We start from the raw sequence: 25,974 nt of genomic DNA, 5'->3' as shown, positions 1-25,974 counted from the left end.
ACACAGGATGTACGTATCTGACGCACACACAGGATGTACGTACCTGACCCACACACAGGATGTACGTACCTGACCCACACACAGGATGTACGTACCTGACCCACACACAGGATGTACGTACCTGACCCACACACAGGATGTACGTATCTGACGCACACACAGGATGTACGTACCTGACCCACACACAGGATGTACGTACCTGACCCACACACAGGATGTACGTACCTGACCCACACACAGGATGTACGTACCTGACCCTCACACAGGATGTACGTACCTGACCCACACACAGGATGTACGTACCTGGTCCACACACAGGATGTACGTACCTAACCCACACACAGGATGTACGTACCTGGTCCACACACAGGATGTACGTACCTGGGTGGCCAGTGGCTGGTGCCATTGTGATAAATGTAAACATCTGTAAACTGAAGGGTCGGTAAATGTAAATGATAATGAAGGGACACGTAAGTGAAGCAGTTATCGATGGTAATGCGCTGTGACCTTGTTGCCTTGTTGAGTGGGCGGTGACCTCATTTGACCTGACAATTAGAGGCAGGGAGGGCAGAAGTATGATAGGAGAGAGGAAAATGTATGATAAAAAGAGGGAGAAAGATTAGGGAAGAAAGATTGTGTGAGGGACATACATAGAGTGAGGGAGCATGTGTGATACAGAGAGAGAGAGAGAGAGAGAGAGAGAGAGAGAGAGAGAGAGAGAGAGAGAGAGAGAGAGAGAGAGAGAGAGAGAGAGAGAGAGAGAGAGATGGAGAGAGAGGAGCTATATGCAGTTGAGAAAAACGAAAACAAAGAGAGGGAAGACGTATGGCCGGCCGGCTGGACAGAGGAGTTCAGATATGATGAGGAACATCACAAAGGAAGACTTAAGACATCTGAGCGGGAGGGGACGACCGACCCGTTATTACCACATGAACGAGGAATGGAAAAGGTGAACTCAATCTTAAATTGAATGTTGGGGTAAAGGTTCTTGGTCTAGGGCGACGAAGGAGAGAACATAACAGACTATGAAAGATGGTTGGGTGATGATAACCTGTCACACAGGGAAGTGGCAGGAGGGTACTTGCAGCCTTCCTCTTGCTCGTTCTTATATCTGATATTGACACCAGAAAGAGTCACAGTTTGACATCAACCTCTGCAGGTGAGGAAGGCACAACGATAGACCCTTCCTCATCACACCACGACCCAGAATGTCTCTTTAACAAATAGTCTTCCGCTGGTCACCGAGTACAAACATGATCTACAGTGAGGACATGTTTATCTCCCACGGTATGAGGAAAACGATGATGTTAATGGCAGTACAGACTACCTGATAGTCACAGACACCGTCATATCTCAAATGAATAATGTGAAAGACCTCGGAGAAATGGCATCTGGCGGCCTTACCCTCAGGAACACAACAAGGCAACACTTGCCTCCTGCAGGAGAATGGTAGGATGGATCCTGCTGGCTTCAAGACAAGAGAGGAAGAACCAGGGATGTGACTCTTTAAAACGCTAATTCTCTCACTCCATCCCTTCTGTAGCTCAGCATCTCCCCCTCTGCTTCTTGCCCACAGTTCCATCCTACTGTTATTTCACCACCTTGACGTAACTCCAGCTTTCTACAGCCGGGTACCTTCCAGCGTCAACTGCCCAACACCCACACTGTATGGTCTACAACTGTCCCTCCCTTCCATACTATATAGCCCCCTGAACCATACCCTCTCCAGCCCCACACTAATGCTACTTTAATCCCACACTAACTTGTAGCTGGAACGTGTGGCTCTGTACTCCCACTCTCCGCAGCCGTGCCTCTGTGTCCCACACTCCCACCTGGCCATTGTGTCCCTAAGGCCCTAGCTGGCTGCCTGCAATACCGAGTAATGCCTCTCGCTGTGGGCCCTCGCACTATCTCAGATCTTAAGCTACTTCTTCTCTCTCTTTCTTTCTCTTCTGCAGCTTCAACAGACATCTTCAATACCTCTCTCGCCCGCTGTGCTGTTTTCATTACCTGTTACAATATGTTCGCCGGCCTGCCAGACTTTACTTACCCAGGCGTTAAATTGCCTCCCGCTTATTGGCTGAGCTCTTAAACTTCTACCAGCCAGTCACAACTTAGGACGAGACTATTCTTCCCCGTCACACGGGACGCTTGTGTTGTCGTCTAGCAACATGACGTCATCTGTTTTCTTAGGAACTGACATCGACAAAGATGCGATCAACTGCTGGACGGGGAACATGCCAGCAACACACGATCCCAGGACTGGCTTATCTTCGGCGAAGATGTCAAAAATGAACTGATCGTCAACTTTGTTTTCATCTGCAAAAGCGTCAGTAAAGACCAGTGGATAGTTGACTAGTGTGAGGGACGGAGGGACGCCAGACCGTCACTATGTGGTCGCTGTACGTCATGATATCAACGTGACCAGATCCATCCCGGAGTGGCGACGCTGGAGGCGTGTGTCGTGTTGAGGTGCTCGCCAGGACGACCCACCGCTCCTTCTGTACTGCTCCTGGGAGGGTCTTGTGGGGAGGTGGGGCTCTGGTCAGTGGTTGCAGGTGGAGGCGGGGCTCTGGTTAGTGGTTGCTGGGGAGGTGGGGCTCTGGTAAGTGGTTGCTGGGGAGGCGGGGCTCTGGTCAGTGGTTGCTGGGGAGGCGGGGCTCTGGTAAGTGGTTGCTGGGGAGGTGGGGCTCTGGTCAGGGGTTGCTGGGGAGGCCGGGCTCTGGTCAGTGGTTGCCGGGGAGGCGGGGCTCTGGTCAGTGGTTGCTGGGAAGGCGGGGCTCTGGTCAGTGGTTGCTAGGGTGGCGGGGCTCTGGTCAGTGGTTGCTGGGGAGGCAGGGCTCTGGTCAGTGGTTGCAGGGGAGGCGGGGCTCTGGTCAGTGGTTGCTAGGGTGGCGGGGCTCTGGTCAGTGGTTGCTGGGGAGGCGGGGCTCTGGTCAGTGGTTGCTGGGGAGGCGGGGCTCTGGTCAGTGGTTGCAGGGGAGGCGGGGCTCTGGTCAGTGGTTGCTGGGGAGGCGGGGCTCTGGTCAGTGGTTGCTGGGGAGGCGGGGCTCTGGTCAGTGGTTGCAGGGGAGGCGGAGCTCTGGTCAGTGGTTGCTGGGGAGGCGGGGCTCTGGTCAGTGGTTGCAGGGGAGGCGGGGCTCTGGTCAGTGGTTGCTGGGGAGGCGGGGCTCTGGTCAGTGACTGCAGGGGAGGCGGGGCTCTGGTCAGTGGTTGCTGGGGAGGCGGGGCTTTGGTCGGTGGTTTCTGGGGAGGAGGGGCTCTGGTCAGTGGTTGCTGGGGAGGCGGAGCTCTGGTCAGTGGTTGCTGGGGAGGCGGGGCTCTGGTCAGTGGTTGCTGGAGAGGCGGGGCTCTGGTCAGTGGTTGCAGGGGAGGCGAGGCTCTGGTCAGTGGTTGCAGGGGAGGCGGGGCTCTGGTCAGTGGTTGCTGGGGAGGCGGGGCTTTGGTCAGTGGTTGCAGGGGAGGCGAGGCTCTGGTCAGTGGTTGCTGGGGAGGCGGGGCTCTGGTCAGTGGTTGCAGGGGAGGCGGGGCTCTGGTCAGTGGTTGCTGGGGAGGCGGGGCTCTGGCCAGTGGTTGCTGGGGAGGCCGGGCTCTGGTCAGTGGTTGCAGGGGAGGCGGGGCTCTGGTCAGTGGTTGCAGGGGAGGCGGGGCTCTGGTCAGTGGTTGCTGGGGAGGCGAGGCTCTGGTCAGTGGTTGCAGGGGAGGCGGGGCTCTGGTCAGTGGTTGCTGGGGAGGCGGGGCTCTGGTCAGTGGTTGCTGGGGAGGCGGGGCTCTGGTCAGTGGTTGCAGGGGAGGCGGGGCTCTGGTCAGTGGTTGCTGGGGAGGCGGGGCTCTGGTCAGTGGTTGCTGGGGAGGCCGGGCTCTGGTCAGTGGTTGCTGGGGAGGTGGGGCTCTGGTCAGTGGTTGCAGGGGAGGCGAGGCTCTGGTCAGTGGTTGCTGGGGAGGCGGGGCTCTGGTCAGTGGTTGCTGGGGAGGCGGGGCTCTGGTCAGTGGTTGCTGGGGAGGCGGGGCTCTGGTCAGTGGTTGCTGGGGAGGCGGGGCTCTGGTCAGTGGTTGCTGGGGAGGCGGGGCTCTGGTCAGTGGTTGCTGGGGAGGCGGGGCTCTGGTCAGTGGTTGTAGGGGAGGCGGGGCTCTGGTCAGTGGTTGCTGGGGAGGCGGGGCTCTGGTCAGTGGTTGCTGGGGAGGCGGGGCTCTGGTCAGTGGTTGCTGGGGAGGCGGGGCTCTGGTCAGTGGTTGCAGGGGAGACGAGGCTCTGGTCAGTGGTTGCTGGGGAGGCGGGGCTCTGGTCAGTGGTTGCTGGGGAGGCGGGGCTTTGGTCAGTGGTTGCAGGGGAGGCGGGGCTCTGGTCAGTGGTTGCTGGGGAGGCGGGGCTCTGGTCAGTGGTTGCTGGGGAGGCGAGGCTCTGATCAGTGGTTGCAGGGGAGGCGAGGCTCTGGTCAGTGGTTGCTGGGGAGGCGGGGCTCTGGTCAGTGGTTGCTGGGGAGGCGGGGTTCTGGTCAGTGGTTGCAGGGGAGGCGGGGCTCTGGTCAGTGTTGCAGGGGAGGCGGGGCTCTGGTCAGTGGTTGCTGGGGAGGCGGGGCTCTGGTCAGTGGTTGCTGGGGAGGCGGGGCTCTGGTCAGTGGTTGCAGGGGAGGCGGGGCTCTTGTCAGTGGTTGCAGGGGAGGCGGGGCTCTGGTCAGTGGTTGCAGGGGAGGCGGGGCTCTGGTCAGTGGTTGCAGGGGAGGCGGGGCTCTGGTCAGTGGTTGTAGGGGAGGCGGGGCTCTGGTCAGTGGTTGCTGGGGAGGCGGGGCTCTGGTCAGTGGTTGCTGGGGAGGCGGGGCTCTGGTCAGTGGTTGCTGGGGAGGCGGGGCTCTGGTCAGTGGTTGCAGGTGAGGCGAGGCTCTGGTCAGTGGTCGCAGGGGAGGTGGGGCTCTGGTAAGTGGTTGCAGGGGAGGCGGGGCTCTGGTCAGTGGTTGCAGGGGAGGCGGGGCTCTGGTCAGTGGTTGCAGGGGAGGCGGGGCTCTGGTCAGTGGTCGCAGGGGAGGCGGGGCTCTGGTCAGTGGTCGCAGGGGAGGCGGGGCTCTGGTCAGTGGTTGCAGGGGAGGCGGGGCTCTGGTCAGTGGTTGCAGGGGAGGCGGGGCTCTGGTCAGTGGTTGCTGGGGAGGCGGGGCTCTGGTCAGTGGTTGCTGGGGAGGCGGGGCTCTGGTCAGTGGTTGCTGGGGAGGCGGGGCTCTGGTCAGTGGTTGCAGGGGAGGCGGGGCTCTGGTCAGTGGTCGCAGGGGAGGTGGGGCTCTGGTAAGTGGTTGCAGGGGAGGCGGGGCTCTGGTAAGTGGTTGCTGGGGAGGCGGGGCTCTGGTCAGTGGTTGTAGGGGAGGCGGGGCTCTGGTCAGTGGTCGCAGGGGAGGCGGGGCTCTGGTCAGTGGTCGCAGGGGAGGCGGGGCTCTGGTCAGTGGTTGCAGGGGAGGCGGGGCTCTGGTCAGTGGTTGCAGGGGAGGCGGGGCTCTGGTCAGTGGTTGCTGGGGAGGCGGGGCTCTGGTCAGTGGTAGCAGGGGAGACTCATCTTACTGGTTACAGGGAAGATGGAGCAGTTAACTTGGAGCCTTCTTAACCAAGACGATGATGACTCTATTGTAAGTTAACATCCCATCAATGATGACACTGTGAAGTAGGTTAACATGTTATCATGATAACATGAAGCGTCAGGTAGCGTGATTTAACTTACTAAGATAACATGAACCATCAGATGCGATAACTTATACCATCAAAAGTTATACTTGATTTATACCACTTGATGAGTTGTCTTACATAGGATATTCATATATTATCTATGGCTATGTTATCTTACGTTATGTGTTATCCTGCCTGAAGGTTCATATTTTCTGATTTCATACGTTATCTTACCTAGAGATCATAAGTCATCTTACCCGGGGTTCATGTGATCGTAGTCCATGAATTACCTTACCGAAGACTTAATGTAATCTTGCATCACGAATTATCTTACCACTTGGTTCATGTTATCGTTCTGATTGACTGTTATCGTCCTTTGAGCGTTAATGTAACCGGAGATTTTAAGTTATCTTACCTGAAAGTTAATGGTTCGTACTTGATGAGTTATCGTACTTGATGGTTCATGCTATCATACTGAAGTTATATTAAATGAATGTTTGTGTTATCATACCTCCTGGTTCATCTTACTTGAGCGTTTACATAATCGTAACTTATAAGTTATCTTCCATTAGGGATGATATTATCGTACGTAGTGGATTAATATCGTACCTCAAAGTTCCTTGTGCCGTGCCTGATGGATTGTTATCGTACCTTAGGGATACCATGGGTTCATAGTATCGTTCCCAGTAAATCATCAGCGTACCTCAGGGTTTGTGGTATCGTACTGTTTGGATTGTTATCGTACTGTGGGTTCATGTCATCGTAATTCATGGATTGTTATCGTATTTAAGGGTGTTATCTGCGGACTGTTATCATCCTTGAGTGTTCACGTCATCGTTACAAGTCTGCAAGTATGACACCATCAGACTTGACCCATGATAGCCACTGTGACCTCCCTACACAACACAGAGTCTGACCAACACCTCACTATATGACCTTTAGGAAGGAGTCCTGCCTTACTGTACCATGACATCAGGAAGACAGCAACATAAAGTTCCTGAGTCGAGTGATGAGACTAGTGCCGGGGCGTGATGCGGACCCCTGCCTGACGTAGCCAACCCACAGAGAAGCAGGTCTCACCACCTGAACGTTCTCCTCCACATCCCTCCACAACTCTGGCTTCCACCCGCGATCAGACCAAGACAGTGCTATCCCGTACTTCCACCATACATCCCATGATGGTGTTCCGTGAGTAGGTAATCTTAGGGTTTCACTCAGAAAAAGCATCCTTAAACGAGCGTTCTCAACGTACTCCAGTAGGCAGTTGGCGGGAGTGGGTCATGCGTGAGGCACAGTAAGGCTGGACGTGGGGGGCGGGGCGCTCGGGGGGCGGGGCGCTAACCACGGCAGCGTCAGAGCAGATGACGACCCGGCACCACCTCTGCTCCTCTCACCTCCTGCATCACGAAACAAGAAACTGTAATTCTATTGTTGCTTCATCAAGGAATTTTAAGTCTGCTTCCATGATGATGACCTGGACCCGCCAACCGTATGACGTAATGATGACCCGGACCTGACAACAGTATGACGTATGATGACTCGGACCTGACAACCGTATGACGTATGATGACTCGGACCTGACAACCGTATGACGTCATGATGACCCGGACCTGCCAACCGTATGACGTTATGATGACCCGGACCTGCCAACCGTATGACGTAATGTGTGGAAAGCTCGTGTTTTGCCTTCATACTAAACTTCCAACATAAGTTACACAATCCCGCGAGTTTTTCAGGGGTCGCCAACCATGGAGGCTGCCATTACCCTCACTCACAAGAGTTTACAGGTTATTACCGTCATTTGTTCCACTGTGGAACGAGGGCATCCAAGTGGCGTCAAGCCCACTGTCCATGTGCCGCACTCACCACTGTGGAATATTCTCTAAACAGTGATGGTCAGCTTGAGAGGCCAGGCCCACTGTGCATGTACTTCATTCACCACTGTATAAGGTCCTCCAGCAGCCATGGTGTGCGGTACGATCAGCAATACTCCGCCACTGTGTCGTCTATGAAACAAAGTACTGTCTGGCAATTAAGCCAAAATGACATATCCACTACATACATCCCCACATATACTGCTGGGAATGTCTCAACACTGTTGTACACTGTATGGTACACACACACACACACACACACACACACATACACACATAATACACACACACTTAGTATAACTGGGCTGGAAATCGTAACGTTTCCATACGGTAACAACTGATCAGCAAATGACTAATGAAACATTATCTTCACAGGTCATTAACTCTGTCTCCTCGGCAGACCATTTCTCCACTGTGCTTTTACAGTCGACTCCGGAGACGCCTGAGACTCACACGAGTGACTATCAGTGCTCCAGGAAAGACTTATAATACGGTAAAGTGTTACTTACAAAGGTGTTAAGTAGTGCGATCGTGCGAGAGTGGTAACTGGTGAGGGTCGTCATGTAGAGTGTGACGTGACTCACTGAACCATAACTGTGTCATGCAAGACTAACCTAACCTCACCTACAGCAAGACGCCGTCGCATGGAATTCCATCAAGTGTGTTGTGTTGACATTATCATGGGTTTGATGGCGTCTAGGCCGCCTGGAGTGTGTCGTATCATGCGCTGTGGCCTGGCTGGTGTGGTGTAGGTGAGGCAGGTGACTCTAGGCCAGCCCAGGTGACAAAGGCCACCATGGATGGCCATCGGAGCGGCGACCTGGCGGCGCTGCAGTATAACCAGAGGTCGTCGCGCTCGCTGGGCAGGTGTTCCTTGTGCTGCTCCCGGCTCATCTCGCTGCTATGTTCCAACCTCGGGGTGTGCGCCCTGGTCCTGCTGTACACGGTGGCCGGGGCTTTCCTCTTCACCACCATCGAGGGCGGCAACATGGCCCTGCGGCTGGACTCGCTACACGGGCCGCCCGCACCGCCCAGGGACTCAGCTGTGATGGAGTCGGTCCGTCAACAAGCACAGGGTCTGCGGCACGAGACCGTGGAACACCTGTGGACCATCACCGAGTCCCTCAACATCCTGTACCGGGACAACTGGACCAGGGTGGCCGAGCAGGAGCTGCTCAAGTTCAGCGAGAAGCTGCTGACGAGGCTGCACGAGGAGCAACCTCCGCCCAACCCTGCACCAACCACAGCTCACTCCTCCAACCAGTGGACCTTCGCTGGCTCCTTCCTCTACTCCCTCACCATCATCACTACCATAGGTAAGTCACTATACTCCCTCACCCTCATCGTCGTAGCAGGTAGGTCATTATCCATGTATAACAACTGTATTACAACTAACCATCATAACAATCGTGGAACACTTGACCTGTCGTACCTACAACAACATCCAGTGTGTGACACTGCCTGGGATCTTGCCTCTCACACCGTACTGTCCACACTCGCACCGCTGGCTCAGGCAAGTCTCCCGCTATCATACTAGGTACACACATATATGATATCCTCAGCTTCCATATGTTGTCATACCAAGTTACGTGCCCTTATTCTATCTTTATGTAGCTGTATGACACTCAGGGAACTCTGTATGTATGTATGTCACTCCTGGAACAGAGTGATTAAGGATGGGTGGGTGGGGGAGGGGGGGGGGAGTGCACGTGGCAAGGGTTGACCTGGGTAGCTGGGTGTGTTATGAACAACATATCTAATTATCTCGTGTTTCGTCAGTTTTCTCATAATGATTTATTTAATGCTAAGATGGGCTTTAAAGTTGCCTGGGGACAAATTAAACTTCTTAGTATTAGCAATTAAGACGTTCAATGACGTTGTGTGTGGCATAATCAGCAGAGGAGTACAAAATAACGGGATTTTCAAGATCTATGGCCATGGTAATCATTTTCATGACAATGTTTAGCGATCACATTTTTGTGGTCATCACTGCGTACTGCATGACGGTGCCAATAACACTTCTCCGTTACAGTTTTACCTGTGTGACCTACATAAATATATTTACATGCCTTGCATTTGACGACGTAAACACTCCCAATTGTTGCATAATTTGGCCTACTATTTATTAAGATGTTGTTGATGGTGTTATTGTACTGGAAAGCAACATTACAAGCACTGGTTTTCAGAACATGTCTTAGATCAGCTAAGTTGGGAGAATAGGGCAACACTAAACATTTCGTCTTATCCTTATTTGTCACATTTTTGTTACAAGAAGCATAAAATGTCTTCCTAGCTTTCCTAGCTTTGTGAACAAAGCTTACAGGAAGAAGCATAAAATGTCCTTCTAGCTTTCCAGTAAGCTTTGTTCACAAACCAATTGGGATGATATAACTGCTTAAGGATACGTCTTATACGACTACATTCATCTACCAGGCCTATGGGATCACATATCCGTAGTGCTTTTGAAAACATAGACATAACTACAGACATTTTTAAAGAAGAATCATGTACTGAGAAATAGTGAATATAACTCTCAGAGTTGGTAGACTTCCTGTAGACTTTATAGGAGAAACGATCAGATTCGCTTGTTATCAACACATCTAAAATGGCAGTTTGCCTTCTTTTTCCTGTTCCCTCTTGAACTTGACAGTAAGGTGGATGTTATTTAATGTTGTGTGGGATGGATGTTATTTAATGTTGTGTGGGGTGGATGTTATTTAATGTTGTGTGGGGTGGATGTTATCTAATTCATTAAAGAAAACATCACAGTCTTGGAAGGATGGCCACAAGGACCACACATCATTCTGATGATTATTGATTGAAGTTAAAATTTCAGTTTCAAAATATTCCATTAATAAATTACTATGGATCGTACTAAATGGGTTTCCCATGACAAGACCGTATTTCTGTCTATAAAAATCACCTTCATCATCTGGGAAAACATTATTACAAACACAAAACTCAACTAAGTCTATGAAAGTTATTCTGGGCAGAAACAAGCCAAGACTGAGATCAAGCAATTTTCTCCTTAGATATGTGATGGTTTCATTAATGGGGACTTTAGTGAAGAGGGAATTAACATCAAACATGATGAGTTTATGATCAGACAGATTAATGTTTCTTTGTTAACAACATCTAAGCTATCTATAACATGCGATGAAGAGATTTTTTCCTTGAACATTAATGTTTTGCTGACCATTATGATCACTTATAACTAGGAGAAGAAACAGATGATATGATTGGTCAGAAGGAACAGCCATCTTTGTGAGTTTTGGGAGACCTTAAGAATAAGGACCACAGGTACGGCTGGACCACAGGCCCAGGCAGGTCAGCTCGCTCGCTCAGGTCACGACGGGAAATGTTGCCCTCACAACTGTTGTGACCAAGACTAGGGTAAACACGAACCATCTGTCGTCTTAACATGGCGGGGTTGTGGTTGTGGCATGGTGGTTGTGGTTATGTCATGGTGGTTGTGGTTGTGGCATGGTGGTTGTGGTTATGTCATGGTGGTTGTGGTAGAGGCATGGTGATTGTGGCAGTGGAGGTGTGGTGGTGGTAGTGGTTGTGGTAGTGGTTGTGATGGTGATGTGATGATGGTGATTGTGATAGTAGAGGTGGTGAAGACACTACAATCAATTCGTCACAACAGACAACACTATAACAAAGACACTGGAGAACACGATCCTCCTCAGTGGTAAGACCCACTGGTACTGCTGGAGGCAAGCAGTACCAGTGGGAACATGAAAAACATGTGTACAGCCACCTGTGTGTACCACACCTCACCAACACCTGCGCCAGACATGTGTCTTGTGTTTCTCCACTGGACCTCCTTCCCCCCCCTCACCTCCCCCCTCACCTCCCCCTCCTCACCTTCCCCCCTCACCTCCCCCTCATCACCTCCCCCTCATCACCTCCCCCCCTCACCTCCCCCTCCTCACCTCCCCCTCATCACCTCCCCCTCCTCACCTCCCCCTCATCACCTCCCCCTCCTGACTACCCATTAAAACGACAGTGTTGCTGATGCTGAAGATGTGGTGAAGGCAACCCAGGCCTTAGCACTGGTAATGTGTGTGTGTGTGTGTGTGTGTGTGTGTGTGTGTACACGACTATAATGCTTAGATAAATATATATTTTCCGTATAGCATAATGTGATGAGGTGATGCTTTATGATCTCCTCACTAACTGTAATGTTCACTTTAGAAGGCCTGGTGGATCACGTGGGTAATGGTGTAGCAGGAGGCCAGCTGGCCGGGAGCAGGAGGCCGGCTGGCCGGGAGCAGGAGGCCAGCTGGCCGGGAGCAGGAGGCCAGCTGGCCGGGAGCAGGAGGCCGGCTGGCCGGGAGCAGGAGGCCAGCTGGCCGGGAGCAGGAGGCTAGCTGGCCGGGAGCAGGAGGCCGGCTGGCCGGGAGCAGGAGGCCAGCTGGCCGGGAGCAGGAGGCCAGCTGGCCGGGAGCAACACACTGTGTTTGGGTTGTGTGAGATGATCGTGGAGTAATTAGATGATTATCTGTGTTAGGGATGATAGCTATTGTTAACATGAATTTCGTCCAATACTTTCACATTACGACGCATGATGTACCGCCAAATGTTCCTTATCATCCACCAGTACAGTGATAATGTAAGTCCTAACTGTAGCGCATCACAGGAGACTCGTCCGGCCATGTTAAAGACAAGACTCACTTAAGAAAACGTCAAGTTAACGATCCATAACTTGGTGTATGACGTCACATGTGAAGAACAACATTGTTGTTCACTTGTTATAAAGCCACTCTCGTCTTGATCCACGTCCTACCCTGAGGTAACCATGGCTGGGGTAACCATGGCTGAGGTAACCATGGCTGAGGTAACCATGTCTGAGGTAACCATGGCTGAGGTAACCATGACTATGTGATAACCAGGTCTATGAGATAACCACATCTGTGAGATAACCATGAGATAACCAGGTCTATGAGATAACCACATCTGTGAGATAACCATGAGATAACCAGGTCTATGAGATAACCACATCTGTGAGATAACCATGAGATAACCAACTTGATCTATATCAAATTATTGTGTAGCTGTGACAGCTGATGTTTGGCTTCAACAAAGCAACGTTCATCATGGATGTGATCCATTCCTCTACTACCAACACAATCATCCGGTCATCTTTTTTCAGTATATTCAAAATGGAAACTGTGTTTACTGGATTATTGACGTAGGAGAGGTATTAGAAAACTCAAACATTAGAATTACTTTTTCCCACATATGTTTTTATTTCGTCCAAAGCCTCACCCAGTTTTGTTCATTCTACATTGCTGTATCTATCAAAGGTCTGGTTATTTTTCATCTCCAGGACAGAATAAATATTGATGGCCATCAGCGGGAAGTGCTTGATGAAAAATTCATCCAACTATCAAAGGCTCGACATTCCGGTTATAAAAATTCCTAAATACGTTTTTTTTGGTCCAGTTTTTGGTATGTTGATTGATTTATGAGAATATTTGTTTGTTTTTATTAACCAAAGTACGAAATCTATCGTCATCTGGAGGCTGTCTGTGTGGTGAGTCAGCTGGGGGTCATGACGTCACTCCAGAGTCAAGATAAAACGAGTATAAGATTCTCTTCCTGTAACACACACACACACACACACACACACACATACACATACACACACACACACACACACACACACACACACACACACACACACACACACGCACACACACACAAACACACATACACACACACACACACACACACACACACACAGACACACACACACACACACACACACACACACACGTGTGAAGGTACATGAAACACTTTCCAGGATGTTGCTGGGCCAAGGCCGAATGCCAGGGAAGCAGAAAGCCTCAGCTTGTTGTCTGTTGTTAAGAGATGAGACGTGGAACTATAGACAAGTCCGTCCCCACCCTCCCCTTCCCTGGTGGGTCTGGTCACTTGCGTACTGGGGAAGATTATGAGAAAGCAAATGGATGACTTCAAGCGGTAGAGGAATGAGCATAGCGAGGGGCGACGTGTGCTGGGAACCTCCTGGCGGTCTATGACAGAACTGCCTGAAAGCATTTGACTCTGTTCCTTCTGGATCGCCAGCCAGGAATATGGAGGAGGAGTCTTGTGACGGTGAGAATATTGCCTCAGCGGATGTGTTTAATGGACTCTCACCTGAACATGTCTGCAGATGATGCAAAGATCATAAAATGAAAGGCAAGGAAAATTGTATAAACTTACAGGGGACCTAGAAAGGATGCGAAGTTGGTCTGATACAAGACTGATGACTTTCACTTGCAGTAAATGTGTGGTAATGATGAAGATGAATCAAGTTGAGAGCTGGACTTAATATGAATATCACTAAGCAGAGGTGAGATGACCATGTGATACACCATGTGCTAATCTGAAGTACACATACCATGTTGTAAACACACACACCATACAGTATACCACCATGCAGTACACACACCATGTTGTACACACGACCATACAGTATACCACCATGCAGTACACACAGCCACGATAGTATAGATAATGATGGTATAGATAATGATGGTATAGATAATGATGGTATAGATAATGATGGTATAGATAATGATGGTATAGATAATGATGGTATAGATAATGATGGTATAGATAATGATGGTATAGATGATGATGGTATAGATATGATCGCACACATAGCAGTGATACAGATAACAATTTGTGACGTAAACTGATGAGGGCTTCCGGTGAAATCTGATGGCGTTGCACTCTCCCGCCTCCTGCTTCCCGCCTCCCGCCTCCTCCCTCCTGCCTCCCGCCTCCTCCCTCCTGCCTCCCGCCTCCTCCCTCCTGCCTCCCGCCTCCCGCCTCCACCCACCTGCCACCCGCCTCCTCCCTCCTCCGTCTTGCCGATACTGAGGTCATCTCATCGTGATCCGCTGAGGCAAAAGTTACCTTCAGTGTGCCTGAGGAACCTTCCCACGCCTGAGGAACCTTCCCACGCCTGAGGAACCTTCCCACGCCTGAGGAACCTTCCCACGCCTGAGGAACCTTCCCACGCCTGAGGAACCTTCCCACGCCTGAGGAACCTTCCCACGCCTGAGGAACCTTCCCACGCCTGAGGAACCTTCCCACGCCTGAGGAACCTTCCCACGCCTGAGGAACCTTCCCACGCCTGAGGAACCTTCCCACGCCTGAGGAACCTTCCCACGCCTGAGGAACCTTCCCACGCCACGATCTACATTGATTGCAGTTTTTATTTTCACTTTCGTCGCTGAAGTTTTCTGATGTTCAGTCGTTCAGCTGCCATGTGGAAAATAGTCTCATTTTCTCCCACTTGTAATTGACAGTGTGGGTGGGCGTCACCAGGTGAGTCTGGTTGTGTGGGCGGGCGTCACCAGGTGAGTCTGGTTGTGTGGGCGGGCGTCACCAGGTGAGTCTGGCTGTGTGGGCGGGCGTCACCAGGTGAGTCTGGCTGTGTGGGCGTGCGTCACCAGGTGAGTCTGGCGGGCGTCACCAGGGGACATAAGACGTGGACAGGATATTCCACTCAGGCCACAGTAACATAGTGTCGTGTACGGTGATAACCACAGTAACATAGTGTCGTGTACCGTGATAACTACATGATGACTGTGTGACGGACGCAAGGACGGGCCGTGGTGACGTCTGCTTCATGCCGTACTCTGCTAAGCTTTGGAAATCTTGACTTTCTAATGTCTTTCAAAACTCCGTTTGTAAAAGTCTCGTTTTCCACTTCTGAATTGCTTATATTTTTGTTCTTCCTCTCTCGTTACTTCTCTGTCGTCTGTAGCCTTCATATTTACCTCTCCATCAAAGCCTGTCCTCAACCAGGACTTTGTGACCCATGACTGGAATCTTCCACTTACTGGAAATGTTAATTTGAAATATTCTCGAACAATGTTAGAAATGTGACGCCAACAAACATAAGACCTTCCATGAGGCACAGAACATCCCTAAATGAGGATAAAATCAATACTTTGCGAACCTGACATTTCCTGGAAACAGCCATCCAGTCTCTGACGTGATGACCTGGCACACAAGGGCGATGGTTCTGGGAAACTATTGTGGAAGTGGACACAATTATACCTGACGGTGAAGTCATAAATATGGTACATGAACTTTAAGAATGCAAACCCGGGGTTAAAGACGAGAACTGAACCCGTATTGCGCTGCTTTAAGGCAGCTGTCTGGTCTGTCTGGGTCATGACGGAGCCTGGCACATACCTCGTATGATACAAGAATATCATGACCGGAAACCATGGTCATCAACGTCTCATGTGAAGGCATCATCAACAGGACCCACAATCGTCACTGTGGATGGATCATCAACGAGTTACACGGAGACAAAGACCACAAATCATCAACTTAGCTGCGTGGTGCCGCCTCCCACCCTGGCAGCCAACATCAAAATGATTCGTCAGTTCTCATTTAACAAGTTGCCTCGTGCACCTCTCGTTACATAATGCAGAACTTATCCCTCAGTACAGATCCTTAAGCTGTTCTTTATAAATCGTTAATCTGGCTTGGCAGCTCTATATATATATGCTGACCTGGCTGGCTTGTCTTCCCCTGGCCACAACCAGCGTCTATACAGACGTAAACCCCGTCCGTAGCTCAGGTGTAGACCACCGCTGCCTCCATAACATGTTACCTGAAGACATCCATCAGTTGTGGAGGATCCTCGTGAGCGATGAGCTGGTACAAGACCATCTCTACACACACACACACACACCCGGCCTCACAAGGTATCACAAGCCTCACACTGAATCCCCAGAGGCGATCCCAGAACCGTCCTGGACGTCACACACTCAGAGCAAGGTTATAAATTCTTCCTGATTAAGACTACGTCTCGTCATGGTCAGTAGAGTGATGACGATCCATGTGTAGTTCAGCCTCACAGTAAACACACAAACTGTGGCAAGACTCAACCAGCCAGGCAGAACACGAGAGCAGTCCCAGGACTGGTACTTGGAGACCACACACACACACACACACACACGCACACACACACACACACACACACATCTTCCCGCCCGAGTCGTGATCACCAGATCTCATCCCTAACAACCCGAGGTTGTAGTGACACTTTCTGTTGTCGCTTGAGAAAGAGGAACAGTTGTACAGGGAACTACCAGGATGACACGAGAAGTCTGTCTTAGACGGTTAACACAACCATGAAGACCGACTCCACAACATCATCACAACTCATCACTGGTCTGACCATGAAGATTGACCACTTCAACATCATCACAACCCCGTCACTTGTCACTGGTCTAATCACCTGGCCAAGTAATCCATTACCAATTCCTACTAGAGTTGTAAAGACGTAAGTGGGTTATCCGCTAATGCTATTGGCTCCTGACGAGGTGTGTGTGTGTGTGTGTGTGTGTGTGTGTGTGTGTGTGTGTGTGTGTGTGTGTGTGTGTGGAGGATGTTATCACAGTGCCAACCACCCACTACCTCCCTGTGGTCCACCACAGCCCAACCATGGCTTGACCCAGCTCACGTCATCACCACCACAGGAGCCTCACTTGCTCATAACAATAACAGATGATTACTATATGACTTTCATCCTTACCACCTGGGGGTCGTACCGTCCTGCTCAGTAGCGTACCACCGTCCTTGTAGGTCGAACCCTCGTGTTCAAGTGCTCAAGTCGTATTGTGATGTTGGTAGCGCCAGCAGCGACCATCTCCCGAGGGTGGCTGCTGACGTAGTCTGATCGTGACCAGACTCCCGGAGCTGAGGTTGAGCCTCACCATGAGTGTAGATCAAACAACATTATAATCAACTTGAGTTATGAGGAATGTGGGTTTTTCCATCTACTTATTTTTAATATATTCTCATGAATTTCTTACATACAAACTTCACCAACACATAACATTCCCGTGTGAGTCTCATCTTACATACTCACCATCTACTCTCAATAATCCTCTTGTGTCACACACACTTCCTCATCTTTAGCAACTTTCTTTTTTTCTTTAAAGCTAAAGGCTCCAGGCACGCACACAAGTCCACATCAAGGCCGGTCCTTGTGTAAAATGTAGAGACTTTAAGAGCCTGTTCACACTAGCGGTTTGACCCGCCGAGGTTCGAACCGCGGCGGGTATATTTCTATGTAAGTCAATGGAGCTGTTCACACACAACCGCGTCCCGCGGCGGAACCGCGGCGGGTCGAGATCTATAGTCACCCGCTGCGGATCCGCGGCGGGTCGATTTACATGTGTTCCAATGGGAGCGTACACACTTGGCGGTTTCAAGGCGGTTTGAAGGCCAGAATGGCTTTCCATTGGCTAGCTTACCCCGTGCTTCTAGCCAATCAGAAGAACGCTGGTCTGTTGTCATGACAACCAGCACAGATATCCACGTGCAGTATGATCCTGATGTGTGGCAACACCTACGGAAGTGCAAGTTGACTTTTATTTATTTTTTATTGGTATCTGGGCATCTGTATCTGGTATCTGTAAATGAATAATTTGTATCACACATAGCCAGCAAGACAGTGGAGAAGAACTTCTTGTGATTATAATACATGGAGCCTGTGCCTGAAGGTTGGATTAGTCTAACATGTTTCCCGTCAATTGCACCTATGCAAGAGCCAGAGACATGCTGCCTCCTCTACGTCCATGTTGATACTATACAGTGGCAGGACTCCTGCCCAGATGACCAGTGTCGCGGCTCCCGCCTGGTGAAACTGCCTCCTCCGTTCACATTAGCGGTTGGAACCGCCGCGGATCCGCCGCGGGTCAAACCGCTAATGTGAATCAGGCCTAATTAATGAAAGGGAAACAGATGAGACAAAGGAAAGTATTTACAAATTTTTGGAGGAAGTGAAAAACGTGTGTACCAGCCTTATACCATCACACTTCCCTCATCTCTTCAACGATTCTATCTTAACTTTACCTTTATGCACTGGCCTGTCTGTCTCTACTTACTACCGTATATTCCTGCTGTTCTTCAACGCCAGATCTGCTTCCCCTGATAGTGTCATGTCTGCTTCAGCTGGTGACTCCTGTCTGTTAATTTCCTTTCTCTACTCATCATTAGAGCGACTTGCCTGCTGAGCCTTACCTCATGCTCCTCACGATGTGCCATCACTTGCCCTCATTCCACCGAGGTGTTCATCCCTCCTCATTCCACATACCCCTCCTGCAACACACACCAGCGCCCCAGGTTCATCATGTCTACACATCCTTCATTAAGAATATCATTCATCCTGACACTTCACATCCCAGGCCAAAACCCTCATGTTTAATATCTTCACAACCTCCTCTCCTCACCACATCTCTCACCCAGTGTTCCTCTGAGTGATAATACCATTATGCTTTTGAAGACATGGTACAAACATATTTCAACACAGGTGAACAATGATGTATTCCAAGTATATGACATTCACTGGCCAGGACAACAAGTTCCTCTCCGTCTTGGTTATGTCATCCTCTCCCTCCTGGCCACATACACCATACGTTCACGATCTTCACCATCCATTCACGATCTTCACCATTTATTCAGGATCTTCACTATCTTTTCAGGATCTTCACTATTTATTCAGGATCTTCACTATACATCCATGAACCAGTAGTATTTCTTCTGCTGTTTCTTCCACTATATGCTAATTACCGCTGGCCGCTCACATCCCCCTGTGACCCAGGGGCTAAGGTCACATTGGTGGCTTATAGGCTAAGGTCATACTGGTGATCTGAAGGGTAAGGTCACATGGTAATACGGGACAAGCACTCTAACTCTGGCATCCACCACTGTAGAGAACATTTTATTTCGAGTGGTCGAGAATGCAGTAAAAGTGAACTTTTGTATCCACTGGGAAGAAAATACTAAACTCTGCTTTCATGAAGTCCAATAACCGGTCGGGTGAGCCTCATCCTGGGATATAAAACTCTCTTGTCTCTCCTTCTGTACGGTAGCCCTGCTTCGCTCGCCTTCAATTAGTGTACCAATTTACTCGACATGGGTTCGGTTCCCGATGGCTGCTCGTCTGTCTAGCGTCTAGATGGCTGGCTGGCTGGATGGATGGCTGGATGGCTGGATAGATGGCTGGCTGGCTGGCTGGCAGACTGGCTGGCTGGCTGGATGGATGAATGAATGGATGGATGGATGGGTGGATGGATGGATGGTTGGCTGGATGGATGGCTGGCTGGCTGGCTGGATGGATGGATGGATGGATGGATGGATGGATGGCTGGCTGGATGGATGGCTGGCTGGCTGGCTGGCTGGATGGATGGATGGATGGATGTATGGATGGCTGGATGGATGGATGGATAGCTGGCTGGCTGGCTATCCAGGTGGTTCGTCGTCAGCAGAGACAGCAAGACTGTCGCCTGGCTGGTGATGATGATGTGGTGAGGTGCGGAGGTCGCATGAGGCGGGCAACACATGGTGGTGACCAGGCCTCACGCATGATAACAAGGCCCTGCTGCCCAGACCACAGCTACAGTGACATGACTAAGATGATAATAACATGATCATGTCGTTCATCATGTATGCTACTACAGTAATGTACCACATCATATATGAGTCTTCTCTGCCTCCTCTAGCACCAGGGTTCGAGTATTTTGATCTAAAATGGGCCAACTTGTTACTGATACTAACACTAACATGGCAGAGAAATATGAAGATGAAATTGTGTTTATGTTGTCATGTGACGTGATTATGTATTCTATACTACCTCCGTATTATTCTATATTACCTCTATATTACTTCTATATTACGTACTTCTGTATCACCTCCGTGTTATCTCTATATTGCCTCTATAATACTACCAACTACAGAATTGTATCTGACAAGACCACATCCAACCCGCAGATAAACATACAGACACAAAGACAGACAGACACACACACACACACACACACACACACACACACACACACACACACACACACACTACACAAATAAACGTACATACATACAGGCCAGCATATATGTATTTATGGGCATTTTTCCATTTTTTTGTAAGATTGTGAGAGAAAATTTTCCAAAACTGAAAATACGTGTAAGCATTATATGTCAACCTCGAGCTGTATGTATCAGAGTTTATGACATGGTCGTGACGGGTGAACACTGCATGTGAAAATGTCCATAGGTGATAAACTGTCCATCAACCCAGCAAGTAAAACTGGCAACACTGATTGTTTAAACAAAAATGAATATGATTTATGATGACACATTTAGTCGTAGGGACAGATGCCTTGTGGTGGGTGTCACGACTATGTGGAACATATGGAAAGTTATCATGTATAGTGAGGAGGATTTTACAAGAAACTAAGACTTGTGTGCGAGTAGGAAGGGAGGAGGGTGGGTGGTTCTCGTGGAGTGGATCTGCGTAAAGGGTGTGCAATGTCACCATGGTTGTTGATTTTTCGTGGAAAGAACAGGGGAGGGAGGTGGATGTAAAGGTCTTAGAGAGAAGAGATCGTTTACAGTGCTCTGGTGTGGAGGTGATAGGAAGTGAATCACTTGCTGCTTATAGATACTGTGTTGATGACAGATTCCATAGAGAAAAACGAATTCAGCAGAGTTTCGGACAGTGTGCGACAGGGGATCAAAGAAGATGTTTAATTGTAAGTGTGAGAGAAGAAGACCTGGAGGAAGTGGAGTGCTTTGTGCACCTAGAGGTGGACGTGGCAGCAGCTGGAACCGTGGGAATCCAGTTAAGCTAGGGGGGGGGGGGGTAGAGAGAAGGAAGATTCTGGCTGCAATAACAAATGTGGGGAAGGTGAGGTCAGTGTCTGTGAAGGCAAAGTCGGACATTAATGAAGATACAGTAACCACTACAGGGTTACGGGGATGGGAACCTCGGGCTATGAGTGCAAAAGCACTGAGGAAGGTGGACGTGTCAGAGCTGGGAAGTCTGAGGATGACCTGCGGTGTGAGGTGTGTTGGTCGCTCAGGTGAGCCACGTATGAGCGGCGCCACAAACACAGTTGACCAGGGCGTGTTGAAGCGCTGTGGACACATGGGGAGGATGAGTGAAGGACGACTGCATCAAAGGATCTACGTGGCAAAAGGGGAGGGAGCAACACGAAGGGAAAGACAAGAAAGAGTTGGAGGAATGGAATGACGGAGGCCACGTGATAAACTGAAATGGAACGAAGTAATATACGGGGGGCGACGTGGTTTGTGAGATGAACCAGGACGTTTGAAACGATCAAGGCAGACCGTTTGATAGTCGCTGGGGCTTGGCTGTGGATGTTAGGCTTTGGGTTTGGTGCATTATGCACGTCAGCTGGAAATGACATGTGTACAAATGAGGCCGTCGTTTGTCTGTCTTGAAATCACCTCATTTGGTGAGAAATAATGATATATATATATATATATATATATATATATATATATATATATATATATATATATATATATATATATATATATATGAACAAAGTGCACATGAACGCGCACGTAGGGTATTCGAGTAAATAGTATTCGAATAGTCATTTCCCTATTACGGGCGATCATAGCTTAGCGGTAGCGCTCCCGCCTGTTGCGCAGGGATCCCGGGTTCGATCCTGGCTGTTGGAGGTTTGTATGATATATATATATATACATATATACATTTTTTTTTTTTTTGCTTTGTCGCTGTCTCCCGCGTTTACGAGGTAGCGCAAGGAAACAGACGAAAGAAATGGCCCAACCCACCCCCATACACATGTATATACATACGTCCACACACACAAATATACATACCTACACAGCTTTCCATGGTTTACCCCAGACGCTTCACATGCCCTGATTCAATCCACTGACAGCACGTCAACCCCGGTATACCACATCGATCCAATTCACTCTATTCCTTGCCCTCCTTTCACCCTCCTGCATGTTCAGGCCCCGATCACACAAAATCTTTTTCACTCCATCTTTCCACCTCCAATTTGGTCTCCCACTTCTCCTCGTTCCCTCCACCTCCGACACATATATCCTCTTGGTCAACCTTTCCTCACTCATTCTCTCCATGTGGCCAAACCATTTCAAAACACCCTCTTCTGCTCTCTCAACCACGCTCTTTTTATTTCCACACATCTCCCTTACCCTTACGTTACTTACTCGATCAAACCACCTCACACCACACATTGTCCTCAAACATCTCATTTCCAGCACATCCATCCTCCTGCACACAACTCTATCCATAGCCCACGCCTCGCAACCATACAACATTGTTGGAACCACTATTCCTTCAAACATACCCATAATATATATATTATGCTAGGTATCCATTATTCGCCCACCCACAAAGAGAGGACGAAGGGACAGGTTGCTTGTGAACCGACTGCTCCGGTCAGGACTTGAACCCTGGCGGGTCCGAGCATGATTCATGGTCTAGTGACGTTGATCACTACACCAATAAGTCTCTACTGCTGGAAAATACGCCGTTGTGTTCATGTATTCGAAGACTGAGTCAGGATTTAACTTTTTCAATGGCACCAGCCATCTGATTTCTCCACTGGTTCGTAACCTGGGTCGAGGCTTCACTCAGCACCAACCATCCACTGTGCTTGCTAGTTCGGAGCCTAGATCGGGAACAGCTTGGTACCAGCAATCCGAAGCGTATATATACCTTACTGTACTCGCTACTTCGCAGTCTGGGTCGAGGCCTCGCTTGGTATCAAACATTTCATATATGTGGAAGCCTTGTTCAGGTTTGTGCCTATCAATTGGTTTCGTATTGTTCTCGGAAGGTCAGCACTTCACCTGGTCTCACTTGAGCTGGGATCTACGTGTCGCGTCCTCCTGCCAGCTGCTGCAGATGCAACAGCTAATTGGAGCGGATCATACTGGCATTCTGCTTCATTAGTCATGATGACTTCACTGTATTGTGTAACAGGAGCTATGTGTTCGTGCAAACCTATTGCCCAGGTTTTGCCAATACAATTGAGAAATTAAAATTTATATATATATATATATATATATATATATATATATATATATATATATATATATATATATATATATATATATATATATATATATATACCTCCTTCCAGAACATCTTTTTATTCTCCCTAAAATTTACTGATAGTCTCTCACCCCAACTCTCATTTGCCCTTTTTTTCACCTCTTGCACCTTTCTCTTGACCTCCTGTCTCTTTCTTTTATACTTCTCCCACTCAATTGCATTTTTTCCCTGCAAAAATCGTCCAAATGCCTCTCTCTTCTCTTTCACTAATACTCTTACTTCTTCATCCCACCACTCACTACCCTTTCTAAACAGCCCACCTCCCACTCTTCTCATGCCACAAGCATCTTTTGCGCAATCCATCACTGATTCCCTAAATACATCCCATTCCTCCCCCACTCCCCTTACTTCCATTGTTCTCACCTTTTTCCATTCTGTACACAGTCTCTCCTGGTACTTCCCCACACAGGTCTCCTTCCCAAGCTCACTTACTCTCACCACCTTCTTCACCCCAACATTCACTCCTCTTTTCTGAAAACCCATACTAATCTTCACCTTAGCCTCCACAAGATAATGATCAGACATCCCTCCAGTTGCACCTCTCAGCACATTAACATCCAAAAGTCTCTCTTTCGCACGCCTGTCAATTAACACGTAATCCAATAACGCTCTCTGGCCATCTCTCCTACTTACATAAGTATACTTATGTATATCTCGCTTTTTAAACCAGGTATTCCCAATCATCAATCCTTTTTCAGCACATAAATCTACAAGCTCTTCACCATTTCCATTTACAACACTGAACACCCCATGCATACCAATTATTCCCTCAACTGCCACATTACTCACCTTTGCATTCAAATCACCCATCACTATAACCCGGTCTCGTGCATCAAAACCGCTAACACACTCATTCAGCTGCTCCCAAAACACTTGCCTCTCATGATCTTTCTTCTCATGCCCAGGTGCATATGCACCAATAATCACCCACCTCTCTCCATCAACTTTCAATTTTACCCATATTAATCGAGAATTTACTTTCTTACATTCTATCACATACTCCCACAAGAATAAAAAGATGTTCTGGAAGGAGGTAAATAGGGTGCGTAAGACAAGGGAGCAAATGGGAACTTCAGTGAAGGGCGTAAATGGGGAGGTGATAACAAGTAGTGGTGATGTGAGAAGGAGATGGAATGAGTATTTTGAAGGTTTGTTGAATGTGTCTGATGACAGAGTGGCAGATATAGGGTGTTTTGGTCGAGGTGGTGTGCAAAGTGAGAGGGTTAGGGAAAATGATTTGGTAAACAGAGAAGAGGTAGTAAAAGCTTTGCGAAAGATGAAAGCCGGCAAGGCAGCAGGTTTGGATGGTATCGCAGTGGAATTTATTAAAAAAGGGGGTGACTGTATTGTTGACTGGTTGGTAAGGTTATTTAATGTATGTATGACTCATGGTGAGGTGCCTGAGGATTGGCGGAATGCGTGCATAGTGCCATTGTACAAAGGCAAAGGGGATAAGAGTGAGTGCTCAAATTACAGAGGTATAAGTTTGTTGAGTATTCCTGGTAAATTATATGGGAGGGTATTGATTGAGAGGGTGAAGGCATGTACAGAGCATCAGATTGGGGAAGAGCAGTGCGGTTTCAGAAGTGGTAGAGGATGTGTGGATCAGGTGTTTGCTTTGAAGAATGTATGTGAGAAATACTTAGAAAAGCAAATGGATTTGTATGTAGCATTTATGGATCTGGAGAAGGCATATGATAGAGTTGATAGAGATGCTCTGTGGAAGGTATTAAGAATATATGGTGTGGGAGGCAAGTTGTTAGAAGCAGTGAAAAGTTTTTATCGAGGATGTAAGGCATGTGTACGTGTAGGAAGAGAGGAAAGTGATTGGTTCTCAGTGAATGTAGGTTTGCGGCAGGGGTGTGTGATGTCTCCATGGTTGTTTAATTTGTTTATGGATGGGGTTGTTAGGGAGGTAAATGCAAGAGTCCTGGAAAGAGGGGCAAGTATGAAGTCTGTTGGGGATGAGAGAGCTTGGGAAGTGAGTCAGTTGTTGTTCGCTGATGATACAGCGCTGGTGGCTGATTCATGTGAGAAACTGCAGAAGCTGGTGACTGAGTTTGGTAAAGTGTGTGGAAGAAGAAAGTTAAGAGTAAATGTGAATAAGAGCAAGGTTATTAGGTACAGTAGGGTTGAGGGTCAAGTCAATTGGGAGGTGAGTTTGAAGGGAGAAAAACTGGAGGAAGTGAAGTGTTTTAGATATCTGGGAGTGGATCTGGCAGCGGATGGAACCATGGAAGCGGAAGTGGATCATAGGGTGGGGGAGGGGGCGAAAATTTTGGGAGCCTTGAAAAATGTGTGGAAGTCGAGAACATTATCTCGGAAAGCAAAAATGGGTATGTTTGAGGGAATGGTGGTTCCAACAATGTTGTATGGTTGCGAGGCGTGGGCTATGGATAGAGTTGTGCGCAGGAGGATGGATGTGCTGGAAATGAGATGTTTGAGGACAATGTGTGGTGTGAGGTGGTTTGATCGAGTAAGTAACGT

The 25,974-nt window shown here is 49.1% G+C and overlaps 1 protein-coding gene across 1 annotated transcript in view; it reads left to right on the top strand.

Moving 5' to 3' along the window:
- Positions 1-25,974, top strand: part of LOC139756462 (TWiK family of potassium channels protein 7-like) — a 191,971-nt gene that overhangs the window by 21,793 nt on the left and 144,204 nt on the right. The window contains 1 exon segment of the mRNA XM_071675918.1: positions 7,896-8,836. Within this exon segment, the coding sequence (XP_071532019.1) occupies positions 8,317-8,836 (520 nt within the window). The 5' untranslated portion in view covers positions 7,896-8,316.

This window comes from Panulirus ornatus, chromosome 21 (assembly GCF_036320965.1).
Source record: "Panulirus ornatus isolate Po-2019 chromosome 21, ASM3632096v1, whole genome shotgun sequence".
Classification (NCBI taxonomy): Eukaryota; Metazoa; Arthropoda; class Malacostraca; order Decapoda; family Palinuridae; genus Panulirus; species Panulirus ornatus.
This window is presented reverse-complemented; position numbering and strand designations above follow the sequence as displayed.